The sequence below is a fragment of the Thunnus maccoyii genome, chromosome 8 (assembly GCF_910596095.1).
Source record: "Thunnus maccoyii chromosome 8, fThuMac1.1, whole genome shotgun sequence".
In the NCBI taxonomy this organism is placed as follows: domain Eukaryota; kingdom Metazoa; phylum Chordata; class Actinopteri; order Scombriformes; family Scombridae; genus Thunnus; species Thunnus maccoyii.
The window spans coordinates 28,184,872-28,211,524 of NC_056540.1; the positions used below are offsets into that span (position 1 = coordinate 28,184,872).

Consider the following 26,653-nt stretch of genomic DNA (forward strand, 5'->3'; position numbering starts at 1 on the left):
AATTTGGTATAGGAACTAATTATAGGGGCATACTTGAGCCGGGTCAAAAATGACCCGCTCCATACTATGAGCAGTCAGAATATGAACAGAGTTAAAGCTCTGCTGCATTTATTTCAAAAACTCTTGGCTGTCAATAACAAAATAATGCATTTTTTTCATTCTTTTGTTTGTGGTTTAGTCCCACAGCTGCAAATAGCTGTAATAACTCTTGTCCCATTACAACAGACTATGTGATTTCAGCATTGTTTGGGAATTTCCCTGAAGAAGCCAAATATTGCAGAATATTAAAGCCACAAGACTGCGTGAAGACTTTGGCTTCGGAATAGGTAGAAACAATTTTTCAGATGATTCAGCTGCTATAATAATAAACATTGGCATTCCTTTCTTTATCTTGCTATCTAGAGTTACGCACACCCTGCCAAAATTATCAAGGTGATTTTTTTCTATGTGTGATATCTTTCATTATACGTAAGAATATTTGTTACATATCTTCCCAGGACACTGTGCTCTTGACCTTTGCTCTCCTTACGTCTGTATTGGTTGCTAAACTGTCTGCCAACCTAGCATTATATGCTGCAATAAGCTGTTGCTGATATGTTGATATTTCAACCCAGCATGATGTACAGTCTTAGCAAACAAAGTGTTTAAACATTTAATATTTCTTAATATATTTCTTTGATATATCTGTTGGCATGGCAACCAACAGTTGACGTATGGTTAAATTCTGGTAACTTAAGCCACTTGGTTAAACTCATCTAATCAAATTATAGACTTTTTCTGATCTGTTTTGATGAGCAACCTTAAACTGAAATTATACCTTCCGCATCCGCAGTCTGCATGATGTAAATTTCATCATCAGAGGGTGTACGCGTAAGCTCTGTGTGGACATCCGTATACCTTTAATTTGTTTTGACTGCACGGACTTGTCCGCGCCAGTCCATGCAGTCACAATGCTGTCTTCCTGTAGATGCTGATCTACTATGCATATGTTGCATGCATCCTCCAAGTGGACTCCAGATAGTAGTATAAACAGAGCTACTATGCATCTGTGGTGTCCGCAGCTGTCCATATACATGTCTCCTCGGGAGTATAAATGAGGCTTTAGGATGTGCCATATAAGCGTACACTCTCACCAACAAGGACTAACATGGGTGATTGAACTTAATCTTGTTTAACTTATACTCCATATATCACATATCACTTATCCAAACTTAAAATGGGTTTCAGGCCTCATTTAACAGTATTATCTGTTGTATATTACTGTAAAGCCTACTTTTCTTTAATTCATATCCCTTCCAAGAAGCCAGCCCAAGTGGTAAGTACAATTACTATTTCTTGTAATTCTGTGTGCTGCCAAGTCAAGAAGCAATACAAGCACCTAAACAGAGTTATGACAAAAATCCAACCAATCACACAGAATTATTAATTTTTAGTGGTATTGACTGTGTATTGAGGGTGATGAACGAGCCCGTGCATCCAAGAAAGACAACTCCGTCAGTTGTTTCGTCAAATGTCCAAAACAACAACACAACACATATTTACGTTGAAGTGACAAAGCCCACTACCTGCTGCAGTAAGTATGACTCTTTTCTGTTGAGGGGAAGGAGGAAATAGTTTGATGATATTAGAGAGATACAAAGTCCGCAGAGAGATGGGTGGTCGACCTACTGAAGACACACTAGCTTTCATTTGAAGCTGTTTCTGACTCCGTTTGACAAATATAAGTCCAACTCCTTTTAGCTCTGTTTTGGTCACCATCAACCAATCGCTAAATTTGTCTGTTTTTGCTGGAAATCACAGTCTTCTGCATTTGGAAATTGGAGTTTTTATGAAAGGTGTGAGACTGAAAAACCAAAACCTCTTACCTGAGGTCATTTGATCATGCTAATACTGTATAAAAGCACTGATGACGAGTGAAACTTTAAATTAAAATGAAAAAATTCAGCAAAAGAAGATGACCTCTGTCTCCACTTATAAAGATATCGTAGCAAAATAAAAAAAATTATATCAGAATAGAACCTACAGTCCACCAATGTGCATTTTTGCACCTGGCAGCAAAAATACTCTTTGTTTTTAAACACCTTTTCATCCAGGTCTGATAACAGTGGATGAATACCTCTACTGTTGTGTTGCAGACTCTCTTTATTTGAGCCCTGCCAGAGTTCGTCCAGTCGTGGCAAAGTGCTATTAACAATCTGTGTTGCTGTGATTGCTGGTGTTGATACGTTTCATTAAGAGGTAACTCTAGCTGCTCATATCTCTGTTTCATCCCCACAGAGTCTCCTGGGAGTGTGCAAGAAAACAAAGGCTGCAGGGTCCTTTGTGGGGTACACTTAGGACTGGTTCAGTTTACTGTAAACACACTAGCGGGGGCATCGCAGAGGTCACGTATGAGTGTTTGTGTGTGTGTGTGGAGGCTTTTGTCATGGTGCTTTCATGGAGTTAAGTTGCAGTTGGCGATGGAGAATGAAAAAGGTGAAGGAATTTAAGATTAGGCTTTCTACTAATAATTTCTTAAAATCTACTTGTAGAAACACAGTAACAGATGTAGAATTTAACCCTTTGTCTTGTGTTTTTTTAATGAAGGCTGGCTGTAAAACCACTTAATTTGTGTATAACTCTGCTTTATGTGTAATAGCAGGAGAAAGCAGGTTTTTTTTGACATGTATAATATTTGTAAATTCAGCTCTAGCAGTGACTTAAACCATATTCATAAAAGGTAGGTTAATTGTTGGCTGACTAGTTAGCAGGGGATCACCTTAGAAAAGATTTATTTGGTGTTTGCCATTTGTCACCTTGACCCTCAGTCATTCTACAAACACTGGTTTTGACCTATGAGGTACGGGCTCTGATGAGCCTCTGTGGGGGTGTGTGTATGTTTGTGTCTGTGTGTGTGTGTGTGTGTGTTTGCGCTTGTACCTTTTCCGACACAGAGGTCAACCAGTCAACTAGGTGCTGAGGGAACAATTTTTCACAGGCTTTGATTTGCCCGTGAGTAAGTTGGCAAGTATGCTTTCAAAGTCCAGTAGTCTGCGGTCCCAGCAGACCACCACAAAGGAGCTAATCCCCTCTATCACAGCCAGCGCAAACACATTAGCCACACAACATCAACACTGCACTCAAGAGGCCCATTGACAAATCCTCCTTGCTTTCTCAATGAAATTCAGACTGGGAGCCACGATGTTCCTTTCCCAGCAAATCAAGGAGTTCAAATGTTGAAATTCAAGACGTTGTGAAAAAAATTAAAGCTGCAGTGTGCAATGTTTATTTAAAAATGTTAATGACTGAATAAGACACTTTATATACACATAAATTCACAGTTTTAATGATCTTGCTCATATTTTGCTGATATTCATGGTAACACACAAAATCAAGACAAAAAAAAAGTAATTATGAATGAATCTAATGAATCTGAACTTGCAGGAAATCAAGTACATTTACAGAAGCAGTGAAATCACTTAAACTTTTTTTATTTTCTGCTGTATGTTCTTACATCCGCTGTCTATCTGCTACCTTTGCTGGCTTCACAGTTGCAGCTTACCTCAGCCTCAGGTGAGATGTTTCAAGACAAACCATCATCAAGATGACAGACATGTGTTGGGGCATGAACTTGACCAACTGAAGGGTAAGAGGGCGGGAATAACAAAAAATCGTATTGTCTTAAGGCAAAAGCCATGTATTGCAGCTTTAATTGTGCTGCTTACAATCTACCATTGGAATAATATAAAATCTAGTCATTGATAGATTAAGGGGCCATGAGCACAGACACTGAAAAGGCCTCCATTCTTGCCATTCTTGTCCCCATGTTGTTCACAGTCATGTAGAACTTCTTACCATGATATTTTGCAGGTTAACTCTAAAGATCTGTTGTTGGTTGAAAACTGAATTATTTTTTTCATATAGGAGATGAAGAAACACCTTCTAAAGCATAAAGAGTCTATCCATAGCTGATCCAAACTGTTATTGGGGGTACACGTGAAAAGAACTAGTACAACTTGTCCGACAACGTAAAGGCAAAAGTCACCCTCGAAGGCCGACTGAAAGCCTGCTGTGACAGAGTGGGGGGGGGGTGCGATAATTAAAATTGGGGATCACAGCGATCACTTTTAGACAGTCTTTCTTGGAAGATATTTGTAATTTTGCACTTGTTTGTACACACGGAAAGTCAGAGAAATAGTTGTGTAAAGAATGAACAGCTTGAGAGAGAAGGTCAAACCCTTGCGTGATTGTTGGTTTGTCAGTTTTGACAAAGTTTGGACGCAGCACACCCAATCCACAGGGAAACTTGTCAGAATCTGTGTTTGTCACCCTCGTGTCAGTGAAAATTCATCCTCTTATTGCAGTCAGAGCCACAGCTAATGCCGACTACCGCCATCTCTTTTTCTTGTTTGTTTGTACAGAAACACTGTCTGGCAGTGGACGTTTGGTAGACATTCTCCTCTATCATCCAATCACATAACACTACTGCATGATGTTCCGCCTCTTTCTGCAACACTGTTGGCACCACACCTAGCAATCAGGCCACTGAAAAGTAGAACGCCGACGTAGTTGCTAGCGGTGTGAACACAGAATTAGTGTCAAGCTCCTGAGAGGACGTCATCCCGGGCACAATGGGGAGTGGGCAGCAGGCCCTTGGGCCCCCGTGGGGGTTGCAGGCTCCCGAGTGAGAGCCCTGTGGACTCCCAGCTGTTCTATGCAACATGCTGAACAGTAGGGGGTCGCCCTGTGTTTGTTTAAAACTAACAGGAGTCCCATTAAAGCCCTGACTCCCCTCATTTAGGACTTCCATGGGGACACAAAGGACAGCCCTGGGAAGCGGCACGTTGCAAGGGACACCAATTATTGAGGCGAGGACACAGGCCAGCTTGTTCGTGCTCAGGGACATGTCAACTCGTTGGACGACCCTCTCCGTCAAACCCATTGACCAGAGCGCACGGAGAGGCATCTTAATTGGTGTTGGGCAAACAGATTTTGTCACAAAGTTGCAAAGGAAGCTAAGTAGCTGAATGTTCACATTGTCCAACCCCTGACCTGAGCTTCAGGGGCCGTTCCGAGACATCATTATGCTCCATTACTTTGAGTAATCGTCTCAGACTCATCCTATACCGCAGCGGGGAATCCAGGACAGCAATTAAAAGCAATATTCTGGCAATAACGACGGCGTAAATAAAAAGTGAGCCCTTTTCTCTGTGTACAATGATATGATAGTGGCGAGGGGTAAGATTTGGCACAGGAAGTAGCTGGTAGGGTCTTTGAGCTACACCAAGTTGAGTTTTTTGACAATAGGGGGATCACCTCAGTCTTCTTCTTTGCTCCAACCTGTTCGCCCCCTCCTCTTCAACTCTATCCCCTCGCTGGACCCCCAGAACCCCCGCACTTCCCTCCCTCTCTGCCTCTTTTATTCTGTTTTAAAAGGGATTCTGTTAGAGGGAATCACTTGACATCATTAGTTTTGGAGAGCGGCCACCATGGCAGGGTTGCTTGTCTTGGCTCATGAAAACATATGTCAGATTAGCAGCAGAGGACTTGTGTTTCGACCTCAGGTGAAAGGTCTGCATGAGTGTTTTTTTTTTTTCCTTTTGCTTTTATTTCCTACTGTTCTTCCTCCTCTCTCTCCTACCAGTAGACCCAGGTTATATATTATTCCTCACTTATACTTAGCTTAAGTTTTTAACCTGACTGGAGGACTGAACGGTCTGAGTTTGGCCTGTAGGATAATACAGTTGTCATCTTGCTGTAGAAAGGCCACATGGAGAAAGACTGTAAACGTAAAGTTTTCTTTTCTTCTTTTATTTTGGACTTTTTGAAGCAGAATCAGGCCGTACTAACTGACCTTGGGCAAAAATCAGTGGTAGGTCCCTGCCAAACTCTCCACTACCATCCCCTATTTTATTCAAGTTTGGACAAAAGTAAAAGTTAAAAAAAAAGAAAAAGACAGGAATTTAAAAATCATAACCTGTGTCTTACTACTGTTAAATTACTAAGAAAGAAAATATGTTTTTCTTGTAACTTTGCAAGTATAAGATACACAGTTCAGTAGATGTGCGAAAACAAAGAAGTATCAGAAATTATTATTAGACTGTAATCAGTCAAGTGAGCTTGATCTCTTCAAAGGTTAAGAAATAAACACAATGTCGTAAAGCTCCATCGAGGAAAGAAAATTTCCCTCTGCGACAGGATTGTTTTGGATTGTCTGGTCGGTGCATTTTTACCCGGCGCAAAAATAATATTTTCAACAGATTCCTCTGTTTTTTCATTTAGCCAAAACCATATCTTACCCTAAACTTAACCGGGACTGTTGCAGTTGACCTCAACTAATAAATATTTCATGTGATAAGCAGATGAGCGTGATTTGCGCACTTTTTCGTATTGTTACATAATCCTTTTATTATCAGCTGAAAATGTTTACTGCTCACTTTACATGCACATCACATAATCGGCATATTATTCTATTCTCATTTTTTTTAAAAATCACCCCAAACAAGCTTGTCTGTCAAGATTTAAAACACATTTACACTTATCATTACTATGGGCTATAATCACTTGAAATGTGATTGTTCTTTTAGATAAAATGTCTGTTACTGGAGTCACCACTGACTGAAATGATTGACTGAATAATAAAAATATGAAAGAGTATTAGATCAATGCACTCATAGATATTATAAATATAATTAACTCATTCAGCATTTAAACCTTGATTCATCATTACCAGACAGATGACTAATTATAATTTAGATGCTATTATTGCTCTATGCTTTGTCTGATATCACAACCAGCTAGCTCACCTACATGAGAATGAGATTTTATTTTCCTCATGACTCCTACGGGATAATATTTTAGTGTTGATGAGACATTTTGATGTGTATAGAAGCTGTGAATGTCTTTATTTACATTTTGCTCATCCTTTCTTATATATATTTTGTACAGGCTCTTTTTTTTGTATCTTTGTCTTTATTTTTCATTATTTTTGAGCAGCTTTACGTGTTTATCTTGATCTCTCAGCTCTTTTAATTCACTCGTTGTTGTCAGTTTCAAAAGTGAGTCATTGATTCAGAAGCTGAGTAGTGTATAAGAATCAGTAAGACCGTTATTCTAGTCCACGTCTCTCTCTCTTTCTCGTTTTCTGTCCTTCTAATTTATATTCACACACACACACACACAAAGAGAGAGAGAGAGAGTTGTTACTATATTTTGCAAACACAATCATTAAAATCTCTGCTTTGGAAGATTCATGACAGCCCAGCAGTTCTGTAATAACCGACCAAAGATCCCTGATGAAAGAAAATAAACAAAGTGTAAATTAAAGAGGATGATACAGTATGACATGAAGGGAAATATAATGAGAAGCATAAGACGGGTTAGCTGCTAATAGAATCATTGCTTTATACCACATAGAGCCATCAGTTTGATGTCAAGAAAATCCCCTAAATTAGAAGACAAATCAAAACAAGCTCTCCATGCAGCATTTGTTTTAACAAATGTGGAGCTCCAGATGGGTGGAGCTTACTGCATCAGGACGGCTCAGGTATCAGGTTAGTTACTACTTAATGAATGACAAACTAATGTGACTTTACAATGACCATTTAACCTTTCTGGCACTAACTGTTTTATTTTATGAAACAAACACAAAAACCATTCACCTCCACAGACTTTAACAAACCATGACATTTAAAAAAATATAATATTTTGCTATAAGTATGCATCCAATTATTCATCATCCTACAACTGTAGCATCTATTCTTTAAAATCAGTCGTGTGTCCGGATATTTCTGTTACTGGAAAAGGCATCACAACTTAAAAATTTGGCCTTGATAGAATCAAGCGGCTTCTGCCCATTGGTGGGAAAGTGCTGATTAATTGTGTCGTAGCCCTGTGAGAAAGTACGCCCAGCGCAAAGCACTAATTATGGGCCCTGCCTGGCTGAGAGAAAAGGGGGCAAAACTCTCAACAAAGGCTCATCTCATATCTCAAGACAATGAGGAGCCAAGAGAATAGGAGAAAGGAGAAGTTAATGAGCTGTGTCACCTGGCATCTGTTGATGCTGGGACGAGGCCTGACTGGTGTGTGCGTGTGTGTGTGTGTGTGTGTGTGGGTTTGTGTACATGTGAAAGAGAGATAAAGTTTTTTATGTATGTGTACATGTCGATTCTGTTGTTCACTTATCCGCTGTGAGTCCGCTGACGTTACCCATCTGACACTGCAGGTAAATGTAAAAATTAGATGAGTCAGAAAATATATCACTTCCTGTGTGATGTGGGATTTTTTTTTAGATTCTAGACTAAAGGTTTAAGGTGTGCAGATTTATTCTTTGTACCAGCTAGTGGTTGATGTATGACCAATATATATATATATCTATGTTTTTGTCCATGTGTTCTTCTACCTTTTGTTTTTACTATGGCAGCAGTCAAATGTGTGTATTTATGAAAGATAGATCAGCAGCATGACATAATCCATCAGATCTGAGGTCTGGTCAGTGCAGGTACAATTCCTCAGAGTCAAACCCCAAACTGTTGTAACTGTATTTGGATGACCAGCAGCAGTAAAATGTTTGAGTATTTGAAGTCATGTGTGACTTCAAGAGCAAGATCTACTTTAGACCTGAGAACAGCTTACATATATTATGTAAGCACATAATATATCATGTTGCTGTGACATAATATTATAAACCGTTTATGAAGGTTTAATAAAAAAAAAAGGCAAATGTGTAATTCAAATGTAAACAAGAATCGACGTACCACAAAAATATACAAGAGGGGACTGGGACCTGCTATCACTCCCAGAGTGACTGACAGATATTTAAGTAAACGGACTCGACACAAGCGTTAAATTTGAGCTGTTAATGTTTCTTTGATGTTAAGATTTGTTTATTTGCAGTAATATTTGTAAGAAAACAGATGTTTCAAGTTATTTTTTCATTTATTTACGAGCAGTAGAAAATATGCAAAAGTCAAACTTTTCAATTATGTCGGTGAAAATACTTTCATGTGGTCGAACAAATTATGGATTAACTTTAACCAACGGACCATATTTAGATTTAAAAATAGATTAAAAATCTGTATTTTGATTTAAGAGCAGCCATCCTCTGGAATAATTATAGACATGAACTGCACTTAAAATATGGATGAAATTTACTCAGATGCTCATTAAAGATGTGGCGTTTTTACACACTGACTGTAACTTGTTTACAGTGTTTTATACTTGTTTTACCGTATTGTTTGTTTAAAAAGATAATTAGGATACAGACTTGTAGTTTACTATGCATGATGCTTTTTTACACCTTATGTCAGTTTTCAGTTGTGTTTGGATTAAATTAGCTGTTGAACTAACCCCACCACATTTACTATGATGTTTTATAATGTCAGTGCTCACTAATATATGCATTGTACCCTATAAATAAAGAAACAATAAACAACTTGGTATAAGACGGAATAAGGCTGACACCCATTGCACCTAGTGACCCTTTTTCTGACCGTTTTTCATAACATGCTGGCCACATGTTGTTATGAGGAGAACACAGGAGAGGTCTGGCTTTCCAGAAACTGTATGTACAGTAAGCACATTTGTAATCCTGTAAAAACACTGCTCAGCCATGTGCACAAAAATACTTTGAGAATCACAGAGTGTTTCCCCTGCGGATTTCACAGTCATAAAAGGCGACCAGTCAACTGTGGTTTAGCATTTAGCATGAGTTAGACGGGCGTTAGCAGCAATCCTGTTTTGACAGCAAATGACGAGACGTGAAACTACATTTAATGGCACAAGGTATATTCTAGCACGTACTCTGTTTTGTTTGGCTTTGGGAGTTTTGTTTTTCACTGACCTTGAGGAACAATTTCAGTAATATTCAAAGAGAGAAAACTTGTTTTATGTCTCAAACAGAATAAATTTCTGTTGACATGGCTAATTGTTAAGTGTGTGGTTGCTGATCTCGAGGCCAAAGAGCCACTTTTGGTTGTTCCACTAAAATTTGTATAACTTATTCAGAACCACAAAGTTTTTCTCTACATTGACATACTGTATCCATTGTGCACAGTTTCAGTGTGCTGTGATTTTCTAATAATAGAATATAAACTACTTGGCAAGCGGGACTGCATTTAAAGATTCCACCTCCTTTGAAAAGGGGGTGGGCTTTGCAAAAGGGAATTCTATGTTTCATTTTGAAGTTATTGGTCCAGTTCCAAGACCATCTAGCCTCCAATGATCAAAGGTCGAGTCAGAGAAAAGCCTAGCGGGAGGCTTATGCAAAAATGTCGTCTCCTTATTGCGAATCGGCCCGACACGTTGGAAACCATCGGCGCTCGTTTAAATGTCAATATACCCAGATGCAGTTTGGCTGTGCTTGGTCAAGTTTGAAGTATGCAGATGGAAAAAAAAAAGAGAATAGCTTCTTGCTCACATAAATAGAATTTGAAGGGTTTCGAAAGACGCATTGATTGAATTCTTTGACCATGTACGAGGCTGATTTAACTCCCATGGCCGAGTCTCGCAACACTTTTTTTTTTGAAGACAGAGATGCAGAGGACAATATTTAAGGCAACTTTTATAAGAAAGAATGCCCAAAGAGTCTTTATTTCCAGCATATTTAATTTCCTCAAATGGTTATCTTGTTGCTAGGTCACATTTTTAATACATAATCTTGTCTGTGGTTGCTAAAAAATATATTTTTTCCTCTCAATATCATCGCTCTTATACAGAGGAGACAATAAGCAGTTGAAAGAGATGAAGACAATATGAAGGAACATAAAACATTCCTTGAAATCCTGCAGTCATCTCAGCTTCTTCTCTCCCTGCCCACCCCCTCCACCCTCCCCAACCCCCCACCAACCCCCTCCTCCTTGAGACAAGTCAGGAACTTCAGTGCTGATCCATTATGTTAATGGTGAATCACTGGGTCGCACATCAAGCAGTATGTTTCCACCTTTAAAAGCAGACCAGACATCCAAAATCCCATGACGGAACGAGGGACTTCTGGGTCTATTGGAGGTAACTACCGGAGTGGAAGGGGAGGGAGGGTTGATAGCATCGCTAGGAATTTAAACAAAAGTATTTTTTTCTTCCTCAAAGCCGCCATCTTTCAGTCTGACGGTTACTGTAAACATCATTCCAGCACACAGCATTATAAGACATGCTACTCTGCATTCCTTTAGCGCTTTTAAAAGATGGAAAAATGTCTAATATATTGTGTGTTTACCAGGCTGGAGAGCGGAGCATTTACATCAAAGTAAGTTGTGTTTTAAGTGCTCAAAGGTTAGCAAAGGTACATCTCAGACCATGTTCTTCACTCTTGACAGATAATATGATCACATGCTTTATTGTCTTCTACACCACCTCGCCACAGCTGTGATGAGGTTTGTGATGCAACAATTTATCCAATTTCAGTTCAATTTTTGACACTGAAAAAGTACACTTACAAGTATGAAATTGTATTTTGTTTGCCAAAAATACTTTTTAAAATTATGTAATATCAATGTTTAAAAAAAGCACCAACTGTGAACTCTCATTGCCCTTCGCAGTGATATAAAAAGGCTTCAGAGATGTTGCAATAGGCCTTTCTCAATTTAAAAATCACTGACCTTAAAAGCAGTCCTCACACTTTGAGTTTGTATATAAAAATGCATACCTTGGCAGTATGCAGAGAAGGGAATGTACTCTATGTCCAACCAATCGCTACCTGCAGCATTTCTCTTTTAGACAGTACAATATTCAACGTGCACATCATAAAATTCCAGTCTAAACTGGGACACCAAGATGCTTTTACCTTTCTCCAGAGTGCAATTAAGACATAAAAAAGTTCTTTTTTTTTAAAATATAGTCCTCATTTTATTAACAGAGGCCAAATAAAACTCATCACATTTTATTTACAAAGGGAGGCAATAAATATCTTAATAATAGTCATAAAATTATTTTTGCTTACATTTGTTTAAAAAAAATCATAAATGTGTCATGTTGTTAGTAGCAACTCATATAAAAACTTGCCAGTAGACAGGTGAATACATACTACTGGTGAAAAGAGGCTGGAGTTTGTCGTCAGTGAGAGAAGGAATGATAGAAGCACAGACTTTTCCACTTTAGGATTTACACACAAACTCTACCTGCTGTTCACTGGAAATGTTCCCTGAATCCTGGGCAAGATGGTCGTCTGGGTTTTTGAGGAGAAGTCTTAATTGTCAAATGTTGATATATGAAGGGGGTCAGGAGTGGATGCGCTACAGTATTCATGTCCGTGGATCACTGATCTGACGAACAAACACGGGGCTTAGCTTTCTCAAGAGCATCTTTGAGACTGTCATCCAGTGAGAGTGAAAGGAGCGAAGGTGAGCTCACAGTCAAAATATGATTTTGGAAGAGAAAAAAAAAAAAAAAAAAAAAAAGGAAGAAGAAGAAGAGCCCAGTTCAGCTCAGTGTTGACTGAGAGGTTCTTGAGATAAACTGAACACAGACAGTCCGACTAGGTATGGATAAACAAAAAGAACAAGGAGGTAGAGGAAGTCTTCATCACCGACCCCACAATATTAGCTAGCTCACACTCAAAGAATCAAGGCATCCTTTTCTGGAGCAACTTTGACACATGCGAGGAAGAGCTTGTTTGAAATCGAGTCCAGTAGTGATTCATTTGCCAAGGGGAGATGAAAGGGATTAACATCCGTCTCCCAAATGTGATGAAGTTGGAAGACAGTGTGGAATTATGAATCACATTAGCTGTTACCTTTTTGTTTGTATTGTTTTTTTGTGTGTGTGTGTGTGTGTATGTATGTGTATGTGTGTGTGTGTGTGTTTAAACAAGACTACGGCCATGGCTGGTGCCTGACTAGTCAAAGCATGTCGTGTTTTAGCTGAATCACAGGCTGCATGGAAATGTCAAATGGAAATCACACAGTACTCAGAGCGCATTCCATCCACGAGTGAAGCTAAGGTTGAGAGACATATGGAAAAAAAGGGGAGGAAGAGAAAGAGAGAGAGACCTGTAAAATATTGCACTCAAAGCTACACAGTTATCCCGGCAGCACAGTGTCACCTGCGACTGCCACCTCTCTCCGTTTCATCTCCATGGTGTCTGATTCCAGTGGAAAGTATGGGATCCTCGTTGTCAGGGGCAACACAAACAAAAACCGACAGGTATTCCAATAAATCTCTAGTTGGCTGATTTTTATAACATTGCGTCAGCTCCTGCTTCAGCCCCCATTGTCAAAAAAAAAAAAAAAAAAAAAAGAAAGTATGCCTTCAGCTTGCAGTTCAAACGTAGCTGAGGACGACGGCGACAGGAATTCTCTCAGAGGTCCTTTAGTTTATCCAGTATAAATAACATGACAGATGCGTTAGCACAATGACATCAACCCAGAAGAATCCAAGAGTCAGGAAATATTCAGTCATCCTGAAATACAAAAATAAAACATCTTTGACTTTTTTTTTTTTTGTTCTTTTAGTCTGTATTTCTTTTACAGAAATAAAGTCTTTAAGGTGATTCTTTTAAGACAAGAAGCTTGAGATTTTCATTTAGCGTCCCCCCCTCCCTCCCCCACCCCCCTCTCTCGAGGAAAATTAGTGCTGTCCCATTGGTCCCATCAGTTCCTCTTGGGGTTGGGTTTTAATCGGCGAGCCCTTCGTGTCCGCTTAGTCACTGTGGTGAATCGAAACTCCTCCAGTGGGTCCACCTTGCCCTTCGGGTGGCGCTTCATGAAATGGACTTCCTGTTGCCTCTGCGTGGTCCGCGAGCCTTTCTTGGGCCGCCCCTTTCGGTTGAAGCCGAGGTACCATCCTTTGTACTTAGCCGACACTAGAGCTGTGTAGTTGTTCTCCAGGAATTCCTCGACAAAAACGCACTCCTGCTTCCTTCCATCGGGCTGAAAGGGGGAACAAATAGGGCATTAATTAATCATTAACATAGCTGCGTGGCATTTTTTTTCAACTCACAATCTGGCTTATTTCCATTGCATAAGTGCATTCTGCTGCACCATGGTTTCAATTGTCCAGTTTGGTGTAAAATGAGAGTAAAGTCTGAAACTCAGTTTGAAAAGAAATCTTGGTTTAAATGGAAGTTTTCACTCATTAGACTTAAGGTCAACAAAACTGAGGTTAAATGTAGACGTGTTCACCTGTCTGGTGCCTTCACACCTTTATTTCTACTGCGCTATTGTAACATGAAAATACATATTGTTCAGTAGTGATTTTTGCAATCTTTTAATAGTTGGAGAAAACATTTACCTCATTGTTTCAGCTCAGAGTGTATTATCAGTTGTATATTAAGTTAGTGAGCTACATTCATGAAAAGTCATAGGGCCTCATATGATGTGGATTTCTTTTTTTTTGCTAGTGAGATATTAAAGTTACTTAAACATACAAATGAGGGAAATAAATAGTTCAACATTTGGGGAAATACAGTTATTCACTTTCTTGCCAACAGCTAGATGAGAAGATCATAACCACTCTCATTTTTGTGCGATAAAGACTGTATGTAGCCGGAGCTCGTAACAGTAGGAAACAACTAGCCAGGCTCTGTCTGTAGGTAATAAGATACGCTTATAAGCTTCTTTAAAGTTCACTAAATAATCAGTTATATGCATCTCATGCCCTCTCACCTGTGCCCACCCATCTATGCCATGTCTCACCCTCCATTTGACAAAATTAATTTTCTAATAAAAAGAGAAAGATTGTTTTTTTTTTGCATATGTGCTTACATTTGAGATTATGCAGATAAAACCTGTTTGGATGCAGCCTAATTTAAGAGGAAGACTGTCAACCATCAAATCTCGCACATAACCATGATATTAAGGGTGAACCACGAGGTTAAAGGTTAAGCTTGCCGCTCAAAACAGGGAAAAAGTTGTTTGTACAGTCGGCATTAGAGGTATAAATAAGTACATAAAACTTTGAATTATCTCTTTTACTATTTTTCAAAAGTGTCCAAAAATAACAGTCTTTCCTTGATGGATTACTAAACCCCTGGATGGATTATAAGAAGAAGTGACAGCTCGTTGTAACGGCTGAAAGGCGCGCTGCAGGACAGTTTTTAAAGTAAGTCGCTACATACATCTGTTACAGAGATATTATTAAAAGTATGAAGTGAGTGCTTTTGCGCTCGTGGACGACCGATGCGAAACCCTGAGGGTTAATACGAGGGGTTCTCTTGTCACATAGTGGTATTGGCATTTTTACCCTGTAAAAGTATATGTTTCCAACCATGTTTAAAGTCCAGTCCCCCTGTAAAAACTGAATACCCACCCTGTTCAGTTTGTTCTGGCTACAGGACTGCTCTTAACCAAAGGAAAATTTTCCAGTGTCATGCAAACGCAGTTTAAAGATTGCACGTCATTGACAAAAGATTTCATAGGAACTATTTCTCAGGCAGAGGATAGTTCCAGTGAAATCTGTAGCAGCCGGACAACACGTCTCCAGAGACACATTTTACAAATATAAAACCATATTTAAAATCAACATTACTGCGTAGCAATAGGAGTAAATCTGGTATATGCTGTTTTTGTGATGTGGGTGACACGGCCTTTTAAAAATCTTGACGCCAGCACCGGGGAGTTTAACTGATTCCGTTTACATTTCTGTGATTTATACTAAAACATATTCTTCATCATTAATAAAATAATTAAACAACTCTCCGGTGGTTTTAAGGAGGAAGTCAAAGATTTGTTTTTGAAATGAACAAGGCCCCTGCAACTAAAACTCAAAATGCATTCTCTAATAGATGAGCACGATGAGAGAGTGAAAACGTGTGTGAATTACGGCAGCCCCCTCCGACGCTGACAGCATGAGTTATTAATGCAACAAAATCACACGTGCGCCTGAAATATTAACTTCTTTTCCATATTGAAGCAGTCGTCCGCAGAGTCACATGCAGTCATCCCGCGCTTGTGGCCACCTGGTGCGACTAAGTGATATAATTGCAATGGCATTCCTCCTAAGTGACCATTAGTCTCTCAATGCATTGTCGTGATTGCAGTCCGTAATTGACTGATCGAGTGTCAAAGGAGTAGGCCGATTACGTAATGGAAGAATGGCTGTGAGTTATCAAAGGGGTTTTGTTAGGGTGTACAAAAACAGCAGGAGAAAGCAGATCTGATGCTGTGTTCAATGTAGCCTGGATTAAGAGTTCCCTTTAAAAAAAACATCCACTCTGATATTAGAGATTGGCTATTTAATCTTGTCAGCAAAAAAAAAAATCGGAGCTTTTTCTAAAGGATCAGTTGTCTTAATAATTTAAAACCAAAAGATACTCACCCTTCCGACTATTTTGCCCTTGTCGTTCATGCAAATATAATGGTCGCTCTCTTTTCCTTTTATTCGAATGTGGCTCCCGAAAGTTTCTGTCTCGACGACAAGAAGAGCTGGAACATAAAAAAAAGAAAAGTAAGACTCAGTTAGGGTCATGTGTATGTTTTTGCAATATATGTAGGATGTACTTAAGGATACTCATACATTTAAACAAATACAGTATGCTTTTCTCATTTATTGGTGGACTTTTTCAGGGCTCCTGTACATTTTCCAATAAAGTTCAACATTTTGGGAACTTCTGAAGTTTGTCAATACTTGAAAATCATCTAATTTAATTTCCAGTCCCAAACCCTGCAGAATAAAGAATCCTTTTTCGGGGCACTGAACTTTGCAAAGAAAACGCTGAGCAACAGGTAGTGAGAAAGATAAGTAGGCCTACTTTGTACACCAAAACATTTAAATAATTTATTTTAGGATTATTAAGGGGATACTTGAGTTAATCCCTAACATAAATTGTGTCAGAGTTTAAATTCCCTGTAATCTCTGGCATCAAGGATTGCAGGAAATAACTGATTCAATAACTAAAAATAAAAAAAACCTGACAAATCCTGTAAGATCCATCCATAACCTGTGATTTTGGGGCTATATAAATACATTGTCTTGACTGTACATACTGCAAACATTGCCTGAGCATCATTGCCTTTGTGAATGTGGAAAAAGTATGATGTTTTAGCCTGTTTTCTGACAAAAAAAAATCAACACAGTGAGATGAATTTTGGGTCTCCAGAGCAAATCATTCACTAAAAGGGTTTATTAAAGTGTGATATCACTTTAACGTTCTTTATATAACACCATACATGCACCAAAACAACAATGCCACCGTCACTTAAACCTGACACAGCAGTAATCTACTCTCAAGACGCATCCTGGCGGCTCTTTTATTTTTCCGCCCCCCCCCCCACCCCCACCCTCACCCCTCCCTCCCCCTCTCCTCCCATCCCAAATGTTAACCCCTGCGAGGTCACCTTTGTCTCGGCTCGCCCCTCGACCAGCAAAGAGATCTGCCAAACATTTGTGGAGCGGTTATGTGCCCCTCAGGATTAGGTTTCAAGTTCCCTTTAGTCTGTGCTCACTCAATCAAAAAGTTAAGATGATCCATTTGTTTAACACACAGGGCCATTCAGTAGCGCTCAAGGGAGCAGAGGAAGAATAGGCGAAGGGGATGGGACGGGTTCAGGGCAAAAGTCCCTCCCCTCCAACACCCCCCCCCCCCCCCCCCTCCAAACCTCAACCTTGGGAGGAGAGTAGGATGTAGAAAACCTGTTTTAAAGGTGAAACTGGGGGAAGGAAGAAGTTATTCCTGCTCTTGCTTTAGAGAGATAGTTGTTTAATTTGAAGTTAAGAATTTATGACTTTTCTTAATCACTGGAAAGACCAGTCTGGATTTTTTTTGGGGGGTGGGTTGGGGGGGGGGGGGGGTAGAAAGACAAACAAGAGTGTTTGAACTGAACAAACACTCTTGAACTGATTGGTGTTTAAAATATATTTTAGCTCTACAAGTCAAATCAGGAGTCATTTGACAGCTTTGGCCTTGTCACTGTGGGCTGGTTTTGCATTGAGGCCCAAAATTCAACCTTCTGTATGAAGCTTCAACCCAGAACAGATCAGATAAAACCACGTTTCTCTCCCTGAGTTTTGTCCGTAACCCTGTCCAAACCCTATCTTCGCTCACTCAGGTTAAACCATTGATGGTTTGATCTTTAAAAACGAAGAGTCTGGCAGCTGCGGGCTTCAGAAAACTTAATCAGATCCTTGAATCATGAAACACAAACACTAAGAGGAATCTCGCTGTCATCAATACCACTAACAAGTGGCATTTATTTTACAAAGGAGGGAATGTGGTGCTTTTATTTACAGTGTAAGCACTTAAAACCCATAATCCACATAATCTGCGTCCTTAAACAAATCTGTAAATATAGGAACACTACACTTCAATAATCTCTTTGGAAGCTCTCTTGAGTTCAGGAGTCTTACAGGCTGCTCTGTGCTTACGGTAAAATAATGATGAAGTCTAAAACATGGACAAAAGGTGACTTTAGAGCATCCTGAAGCTAATATCCTTAAGCGGTCACACTATATACAGAACAGAGGTGCTGTTCTGTATATAATTTCTGGGTATTTTCAAGTATCTTTTAAACCAACTTCATGTTTCAGAATCCAAAGGTGACCACAGGTAGCACATAAAAGGGCATATTTTACAATATCCGATCCGTATTTTGACCACTTCCAAGGACTTTTTAAACCTACACTGCACCACACAACTGGAAGTCATGATGCCTGTACAGCTTTGTTTCTTCTCCTTTGGGGCAATGTTCTGCTTCTTGTGCAGGAAACATTGGTCTAAAAATGAACAATGTGGGGCCGCAGACATTTATCGACCTCTGCATTTAGTCACCTGTCAAGAAAGGCTGGAAACTCTTGCTTTAATTCCAGATTGCAGCTTTTATCAGTTTAAAAGCCTTTACGGCAACCCACCATCTGCTCTAGGCGGACAACGGGCATCATTTATGATGGACTGCTCTGGAAAAGGATTGTTCCAGTCTCTTTAAAATAATGAATATGCTACGCTAATACCTAAAAAGAAAGATAACTCTCTCTACTTTAGCTGTACAGATATGCAGCTGAACATTGCGGTCATAAAGCTCCACACTAAAGCAACATATTTCTTCTGTGGTGGTTTTGTGGCCCTTTCTGTGAAGCTGAAGTGACTGTGAGTGGATTAGAGTACGGAGAATATCTTCCTGAGCTTTATTAGTGAGTGCAAAGGAGTTCACAGGTGCCAGGTACTGCAGCTGGATGGGTAGGAGGAGGAGGAGGGGAAGGAGGAGGAGGAGGAGGAGGAGGAGGAGGAGGGGCGGAGGGTAGAATTGGCAAAGCCTCATGGGAAAAATTGGATCTGCTTCCACTCAAGCTCTAACAAGCAGTGAGGAAACTTCGCCTCGGCGCATCTGTGACTGAACACACTCACTCAGAGGCATTCAAGACCAGCAATTTTAGGGCCGTGAGTCAGCTGTTATGAGCAACATATCTGCAGCAAAGCACAACACAAGTCCGGTTGTTTTATGTTTGTGCCACTGCATCAAAGAGAGCTTCACTGACCATCAATTTACTCATCCTGCTGTATATTTGTTTTGTGAACAGGCCCACAAAGAAAGCAGAGATGTTATGTTTATGAGTGAGAGCAGCACAAAAGCAAATGTATATGAAAAAGTTCAATTCAGCATATAAAACTGAATCTGTAAAAGGTTTTTGTCATATTTATGTTGTTAATATGTTGGCACAGGGTACTTTTACACTGCTTGACTGTACAAAATTGTCCTGGTGGCCCATATCCAACGTTTTCATAGGACAATCTCTATGGCAAAGCATTGTGTAGTGACACAACTTAAAGATTTAGTTTTAACTTTCTCTTGAACTCTTTAAGTTCAGCGATAATACACTCATAAGTTTTGACTGTTTTGCACTTCCTGACATTGATAGTCACAGTCTCGTTCCTCGTAAACACCTACATTTTCTGATCAACTGTGTGAGACCTAAGAGAGCTGAGTGATGCCGCAGGGTTTCATGCTACATTACCTTAACAGCTCATAACCCAAAAACTCAAAAGAGAACAGAAAAGAATATTTTGAAAAACAAGCAAACCAACAACTCAGTTTTCATCCATAGTAGGCATTCTGACAAAAAAAAAAATTCACACCCTTCAAACTAAAATAGGCACAGATTTGCTCTGGATACCCAAAATGCTGCAGTAAACATCCACTGCAAGGTCAGCAATTTCAACATGTTTCCATCCGCCCCAACCAGTACTTGGTGGCTTCCAGAAGTCAGCATCCACTCTTGCGCCAGCCAAACACAGACCTTGGAAAATCACCTCCAAACAATGGGTAGTAAACAGCCTGAGTAGCTGAGGGGGTAAGAAAAAACCTCAAGAAACACCAAATGCCGGCTGGTAGCTGGTGGTGATTTCTCATCTTGTTATAACAGACTGCTATCAGTGTAAGCAGACTAGCTAAAGTGTCAGGTGAGATGCACAGGAATTCTCCCATACCATACTTGCCCCCATCATCTCCGTTGGCGTTGATTTTTTTCCCCAAGATCTGGACATGTTTCCCTGTGGTTCTGCTGTACAGCTGGTAGATCCGGACTTGCTTCCGGCTCAGGTCGTCTGGGTTCCTCGTGTGGTTCTCGATGTAAAACCTGAAATCAGCAGAACTCTGCTGGGATTCCTGCACAGAGTTGTGAGACAGGAGGAAACGGAGTGAGACAGACAGACAGAAGATAAAGAAACATAGAAAGAAAGGAAGACAGTCAGTGAGAGATCGTCACGGCACAGGTGTTGATAGTAATGTGTGCTGTTGCTTTTATGGGCCCTGTGTCAAAAAAATTGTGCTTCAGGGGCTAAAAACTGAGATAACAACCTGGAAATTGCGGCTGTGGCATTTTAGTGTTTCTCTCCTCGCTTTTTAACCTGCAGATTTTATATGCACCACATTTACAAGCTGCTAACTATGCTACACAACGTGTTAATGAAGTCCCAGTTTGAGTGAAAACCTCATAGAACAAGTGCAAAACCTATAGTGCAGCCTTATGCTTCTTTGTGTTGAGACAGCAGTATACTATGTGCCCTGGGCGATATTGAGAAACTCCATTTCCACAAGCAAGCAAGCAAGCAAGCCACTAGCAATTATACACCTGAAGCATCCAGACCTGTTGCACTATCATCAAACAAATATCTGCCTGCAGGCGAAGTAGGGTCCATAAATTAGGAAACGCAGCAGGCGGAAGACAAGACCGAGATGGAAAGAGGCATCTCGTAGCACAAAAACACTCTTGTAGGAGGAATTTTTTGATCAAATTGTACAAACCCGCCTTTCAGAATTCACCTGTCTGATGTTTATGAGTCACCTTAGACCCGGCATAAAAACTGGGAAATTGCGGACTTCGACACAACTGTGAAAAGCAACTGTGTCACCCAACATATGGAACAGCGAGAGGAAACGTATACTTTCAGAAGCCCTGGAATCTCCGTTCACGCCAAGATCCCATTTCCCCAGCTGTATGGTGTGGTAATTGCACAGTAATGGCTTTTTATGTGGCTGTTCTCAGGTGGCTAATTATATACACATTACATACCCCAAAGTCCTTGTTATTCTAACTTCGGCAAATTAATGACATCTAGCAAACATGATGGGAAATTGCGGCCACAGTAGAACAAAAACTTAAACTCATAGAGGAAAACAAACAACTTTTGGCGAAACCCTGTTGGGGCTCTTCTGCACCAGGTGTCATACAAGTTGTGCCCCAATTCAGGCACCTAATCCTTTATAGGATGCGGCCCACAAAGGTGGAAAACCTAAAATCTGGGTTAGACCTCCATCTTCCCTTAAAAATAAGAGAGTTTAGCCTCACAGAAATGAAAACTAATCATGTGTGGGCATCAACTTGTCAGCTCTTAAAAATGTCCAAGCTTATCAAAAGAACACTCAGATATCCAACAGATTGTGGCCACAAGACTGTGGGAGTCTTTTAAATGGGACTAAACTTGTTGACTCGTTATGACGTATGCAGTCTAGAAATGTGGACCTCGGAGGATCCAGCCCCCGAACAGGGACACAGCTTCTGTATCTTGACATTTAGGAAACACGCCCATAATATTGCTTTTGGCATCAGGCAGTGGAGGAAGTGAGACCATATATCTAAGGCGGGATGTCAAACTGCTTTACCTTCTGATGCAACAGATTTGTGGTGTAAATGTTTACTTCAAGGCATCAAAATGCATTTTAAACCTACAAATAAAGGATTCTTATGATATCTTCTCTATCAGCCTGATGTGATTTTCACTGGGGGAATAATTTTCTCATGGCCAGTATTTCCCATTTTCTAAATGTGTATTTTTTTTTCCAAATCATAGGTAGTACAGTAATAAACTATGGCTCTATTGTCTGTGTTTTTCCAATAATATCTAGTTCACCACTTTTTTTTTCTCAAGGTCTTTGTCTAAGTACTCCAACATGCAACACAACCTACACAAAAACGACTGCACAGTCAAACACATTGTCCCATTTTTTTTCACAACATATGGCAACAAAATGAATCAAGACCAGTATTTTCAGGTGCCCTGAAAGGTATTCACTGTCAACCGGTTCCTCAATCCTATAAACTCAACCAGGACCAGGATTCAAGTGATTTAAAGTTTAACTGCGTGATGACGCACAGTTACAGTACATCAGATCCGGGGTACTTATAAGCTAACAAAACTTATTTCGCTCTACATCTTGAAATTAAATATGTAATTTGAGACCAAGGAATTATAACCACATCCACTGTGCATTTTATTATGCTCTATACAACAAAGTGTGTCTGTCTGGTGGGTGTTTAATAGGAAAAATCCAGCATTTCAAGAGCAGCAATAGCCACAATGGCTGAACAAAGGAGGAAAAAGAGCGTTAACTACAGGACTTTTCATCAAAAGAAAATCAGAGGAAGAAGATTGTCTGCTCAAAATGTATGTCAACAGACCTCTGGGGAATGCTATGCACAAAAATATTAAACCAAAATTTGCCAAAGATTCATAAAAAATGGGTGCATCCTTTTCAAAAGACAAACATCAGCATCATCTGTTGTCAGCTCTCTCTCAAAATGAACCTCAAAGCTGACGAGCAGGAAAAAAAAAACACAAAACCTGAACACACAACAAAACGTGGCCTAACTGGGCTGCTGAGGGATTTATCCCAAATCTCCCCATCTCTAAACAAACATAAAGGTGTGTTTGGTAGACAGTTGCATTTCGCGTCAAGGGAAAGGCAAGCCTAAGCACATGGCTGAGGTGAACGCTAGCGACAACACTTTTTATCACGCTGTCTCCTTTCTTCAAAGACACAGCATGAAAACGGATATTGTTGAAACTTCAAAAGTCTGGCGCTCATCTTCACTGAGGAAGCTTAGTTGTCGCATCCATCTAAGATACACCTTGCTATCTGCTTGACACACACACACACACACACACACACAGAGACAGGGTCTCTCTCTCTCTCTACAACACACACACACACTCACACACACACTCACATGTTGGCAGTGCATTCAAAGTGAACTTCCAACTGTGGTTGCTTCTGTTGTTTTTCCTCACAACCACAGCATGACATGTAAAAGCCATTAGCTGTACGTAGCAGCACTGGGAAGCAGAATGGGCCAACAACATGGAGAGGCAACGCTACAAGAGACATTTAAGGACCATTCCCGCATTTTTTTCTTTTCTCTCTCTTGATTTTAGAATGATGTTTAGACTGAAAGCACTCAAAGAGCAACAGTGCATCCTCTTTGTTTGATAAAAGCCTTTATCTATGATCTGACTTTTTCTGAAGCACAACAAACATGCAAATCACATATTTAAACAGTAAAAAAACAGGAAATGTCAGTCACCAGTCTGCATCATGCATCCCTTGGGCCACATTTTGTATTAACTTCATCTTGTCTTACATGTGAGGAGTGGTCAGTCGACACTATAGCTTTGTTTCTGCCAGCTCTGTTGGAATAATCAGAGCACATAGACTTACATAACATTGTAGTTTCTGCTTTTTTGAGGTTTGGGATTTTACTTTATTTTTTTTTTTCTCTTTGGCAAACAAGAATCTTGGACCAGAGAATTTACTCCAGAAGTAAAGCCAGTGATTCCTCGACTGGGACTGGCTGAGCTGACCAACACTAAGTCAGAAAAAGTTTTCAATAAACTGTATTTTATACAGTTTACAAACAAACTTTCCCTCCTATAGAGATTTTTTTTTGTGCCAAAAGGGCAAATGTTAACTCTCTCATCTTGGCAAGATTCAGCACATTACATAAAATATAAAGTTTTGTAATCTATTAAGATATTAAAGTATAATTACATAAAAACTATACATAAAATGTGGCAAACTGCAGGATACTTATATGGAAGAAAAAGCACCCCAGGGGAAAATAAAGAGATTAAACCTAACTCTCTCTCTTTTTGGGGCAATTAATCCTGTTTTTTTGGGTTTTTTTTTAAATATCTCAGATCATAACAGTGAGAAATTAATTCAAAACAACAGCACAAAGCGTAGGCTATTATGATCAAACACGTCATGCCAATAAAGTGATCAGATAGCTTTATGAGAGTGAAAGAGCTGTTCTCTGCATCTTATCTGAAACACAGCGCGCAGTCAATTAGGTGAGTGGATGCCTGCAAATCATTACTGTTCAAAGTGAGACGCGACTAATAAAAAAAAAACTGAGGCAACAAGCACCAAACGAGCCCATCTGCTCAAAGAAGAACTTTTAACCACGGGAATGAAAATATTTATTACATTTCTGCTGTAAAATACTGAAACTGCTACTTGAATTCTAGATTTTAAGAACTGGTTTTTATTTTTTATTTATTTATTCATTGTGTGTTTGTTCTGTTCTGTTTTTGGGTTGTTGTTGTTGTTTTTTTTGGCCATGCTGATAGTTTTGATGGAGATATTTGTAGTTTAGTCCGATTACAAAAGTGACTTAAGACTGGAGTTTCTTCAAAGCCGAATAGCCAATCATATTTATTTATCACTGCAGTGCTGCTATAATTAAAACGCAGGGAGTTGTAGAGTCTCTACTAGTGAGTTTGGAGGCTGCATGATACATTTTTGGTGCTTTTCCCGTTTGGTATAACTCTCCTAATATTTCTGTCTCTTCAGTAAATTTATTGAACTTCATATTATTTTAACCCCTTTATTGTAATATTCCTGTGTGCTTTTATTTTTTTCGCTGTGGCACAAGTGAGCCTATTTCTCTGACATCATCCCTAAATAATACTGATTGATGTTAATTTAATAAGTCAGTCCGGTGCTTAATACTACTGTGACCATCCTTAAAACAACCTGCACCCATCATCATCATCATCATCACCACAGTAACAAACACACATACACACACACACATAAAAAAGAATTTAACGTGGAAGTAAACATACCTGTAGCTGGAAATAGAGTACCAGAAAATGTAAACACCTAAGTGGAGAGAGAGGGAGAGAGAAGGGAGGAGGGGAGTGAATCACACAGGCAATTACATGAAGAATAAACGCAGCCTACCTGGGTGACAGCAATGCGCAAATATGAAGCTTTTGGCGACTTCTATTGGTAAGAATGCATGATTTAATGTGCAAAGGCGAACGGAGATGTGGAACACTTACAGGTATATGAACCTCGAAGGCAGCAGCGACATCTTGGCTTGCAGAAATACACCTGAAATACACCTGCTTCCACAGATTTAGAGCCCCAGGAAAGGTTGGCGAAATCGCCCCCCTCTCTCTCGCTTTCGCTCCCCTGCGCGTCCTTTACGCACACAACTCCGGGGGTAAGTAGGAGATTGAATCCCAGTGTAAGGATAGATCACTGGAGAGCAGCAGAGTCACGGAGTGCAACATTAGGTGCTTCCTTGTTGGGGGGAATTATCCAGAAGGTTTTTTTTGTTTTTTTTTGTTTTTTTTGTGTGTGTGTCTCAGCTCAGTCTCCTCCGCTCCCCGAAATACCGCAACGTCTCCGTAAATCGGTGCCAAGCGTGGAAAGGATTCAGTACTCGACCTCTCTAAAAAAAAAAAAAAATCCCCTCGCTCAAAAAAATATCCTTCGAGTTTTGCGCACCTATAGCCAAGTTGCCCCAAAATCCAATCCTGCTGCTCCAGAGATCACAGACTCCTCAACTCCGTCCGTACCTGCGGGGGATTTCTACACCTTGCATGGGTCATTTTATTCTACCAAGTGCTGCGATGGAAAAAGGAAAAGCGGTGGATATTATAACGCCCTTCCACACACACATACACACACACAAAAAAAAGTCGCTAAAAGTGGACAAACAAACTTATCCAAGCATACAAAAAGTTGTGTTTTTTTCTCAAAGAAGTGGTGTGGAAATCGCAGCGGCAGCAGCAGCGGATCCCTGGAGAGGTTTGGGGGCTGATGATGGCGCAGCAGTGCCTGTCAGTGGTGTTTGTGCGTCTGCGGCTTGAGATTTGGGCACAGAGAGGCTTTTTTGTTGTTGGTGGGTGGAAACATGTCAGCGGTTTGCACCTGATAGGGTAATCCTGGAGAGACCATCAGCTTGGAGAGGGTTTTTTCCTCTCGGTGGGCAAAGCGCTGCGCAGAGAAGATCTTGAACAAGGAGATTAATTGCCTTATTTATTTATTTATTTAAAAAAAAAAAACGATATATACCTCAAATAAGTTAGGTTAAAGGATTGAATTGTTTTTCAGATATGGATAAAGACAACCTGTTTTATAGAACCATTCCATAACTTTAATCTAATGAAAGTTATTGAATGATATGAACAATTTTTTGTTTATTTATCAGAGTTTAATGCGACCTGAATGAAATGTTCTAA

General features: G+C 39.8%; 1 protein-coding gene across 2 annotated transcripts; it reads right to left on the reverse strand.

The window, feature by feature from the left end:
• Positions 1-13,534: 13,534 nt before the first annotated feature.
• On the reverse strand, positions 13,535-26,390 carry fgf24 (fibroblast growth factor 24). Of its 2 annotated transcripts, none has more exons than XM_042419035.1 (5): positions 25,466-26,390; positions 25,247-25,283; positions 20,339-20,507; positions 16,228-16,334; positions 13,535-13,841 (listed from the first exon to the last, which is right to left on the reverse strand). In XM_042419035.1, the coding sequence occupies exons 1-5, from the start codon at positions 25,495-25,497 to the stop codon at positions 13,563-13,565; spliced, it is 624 nt and encodes a 207-aa protein (XP_042274969.1). In that variant the 5' UTR covers positions 25,498-26,390; the 3' UTR covers positions 13,535-13,562. The 2 variants fall into 2 exon arrangements, with proteins under 2 accessions (XP_042274969.1, XP_042274968.1); XM_042419034.1 differs by having other exon boundaries at positions 20,330-20,507.
• Between the last annotated feature and the right edge of the window lie 263 nt (positions 26,391-26,653).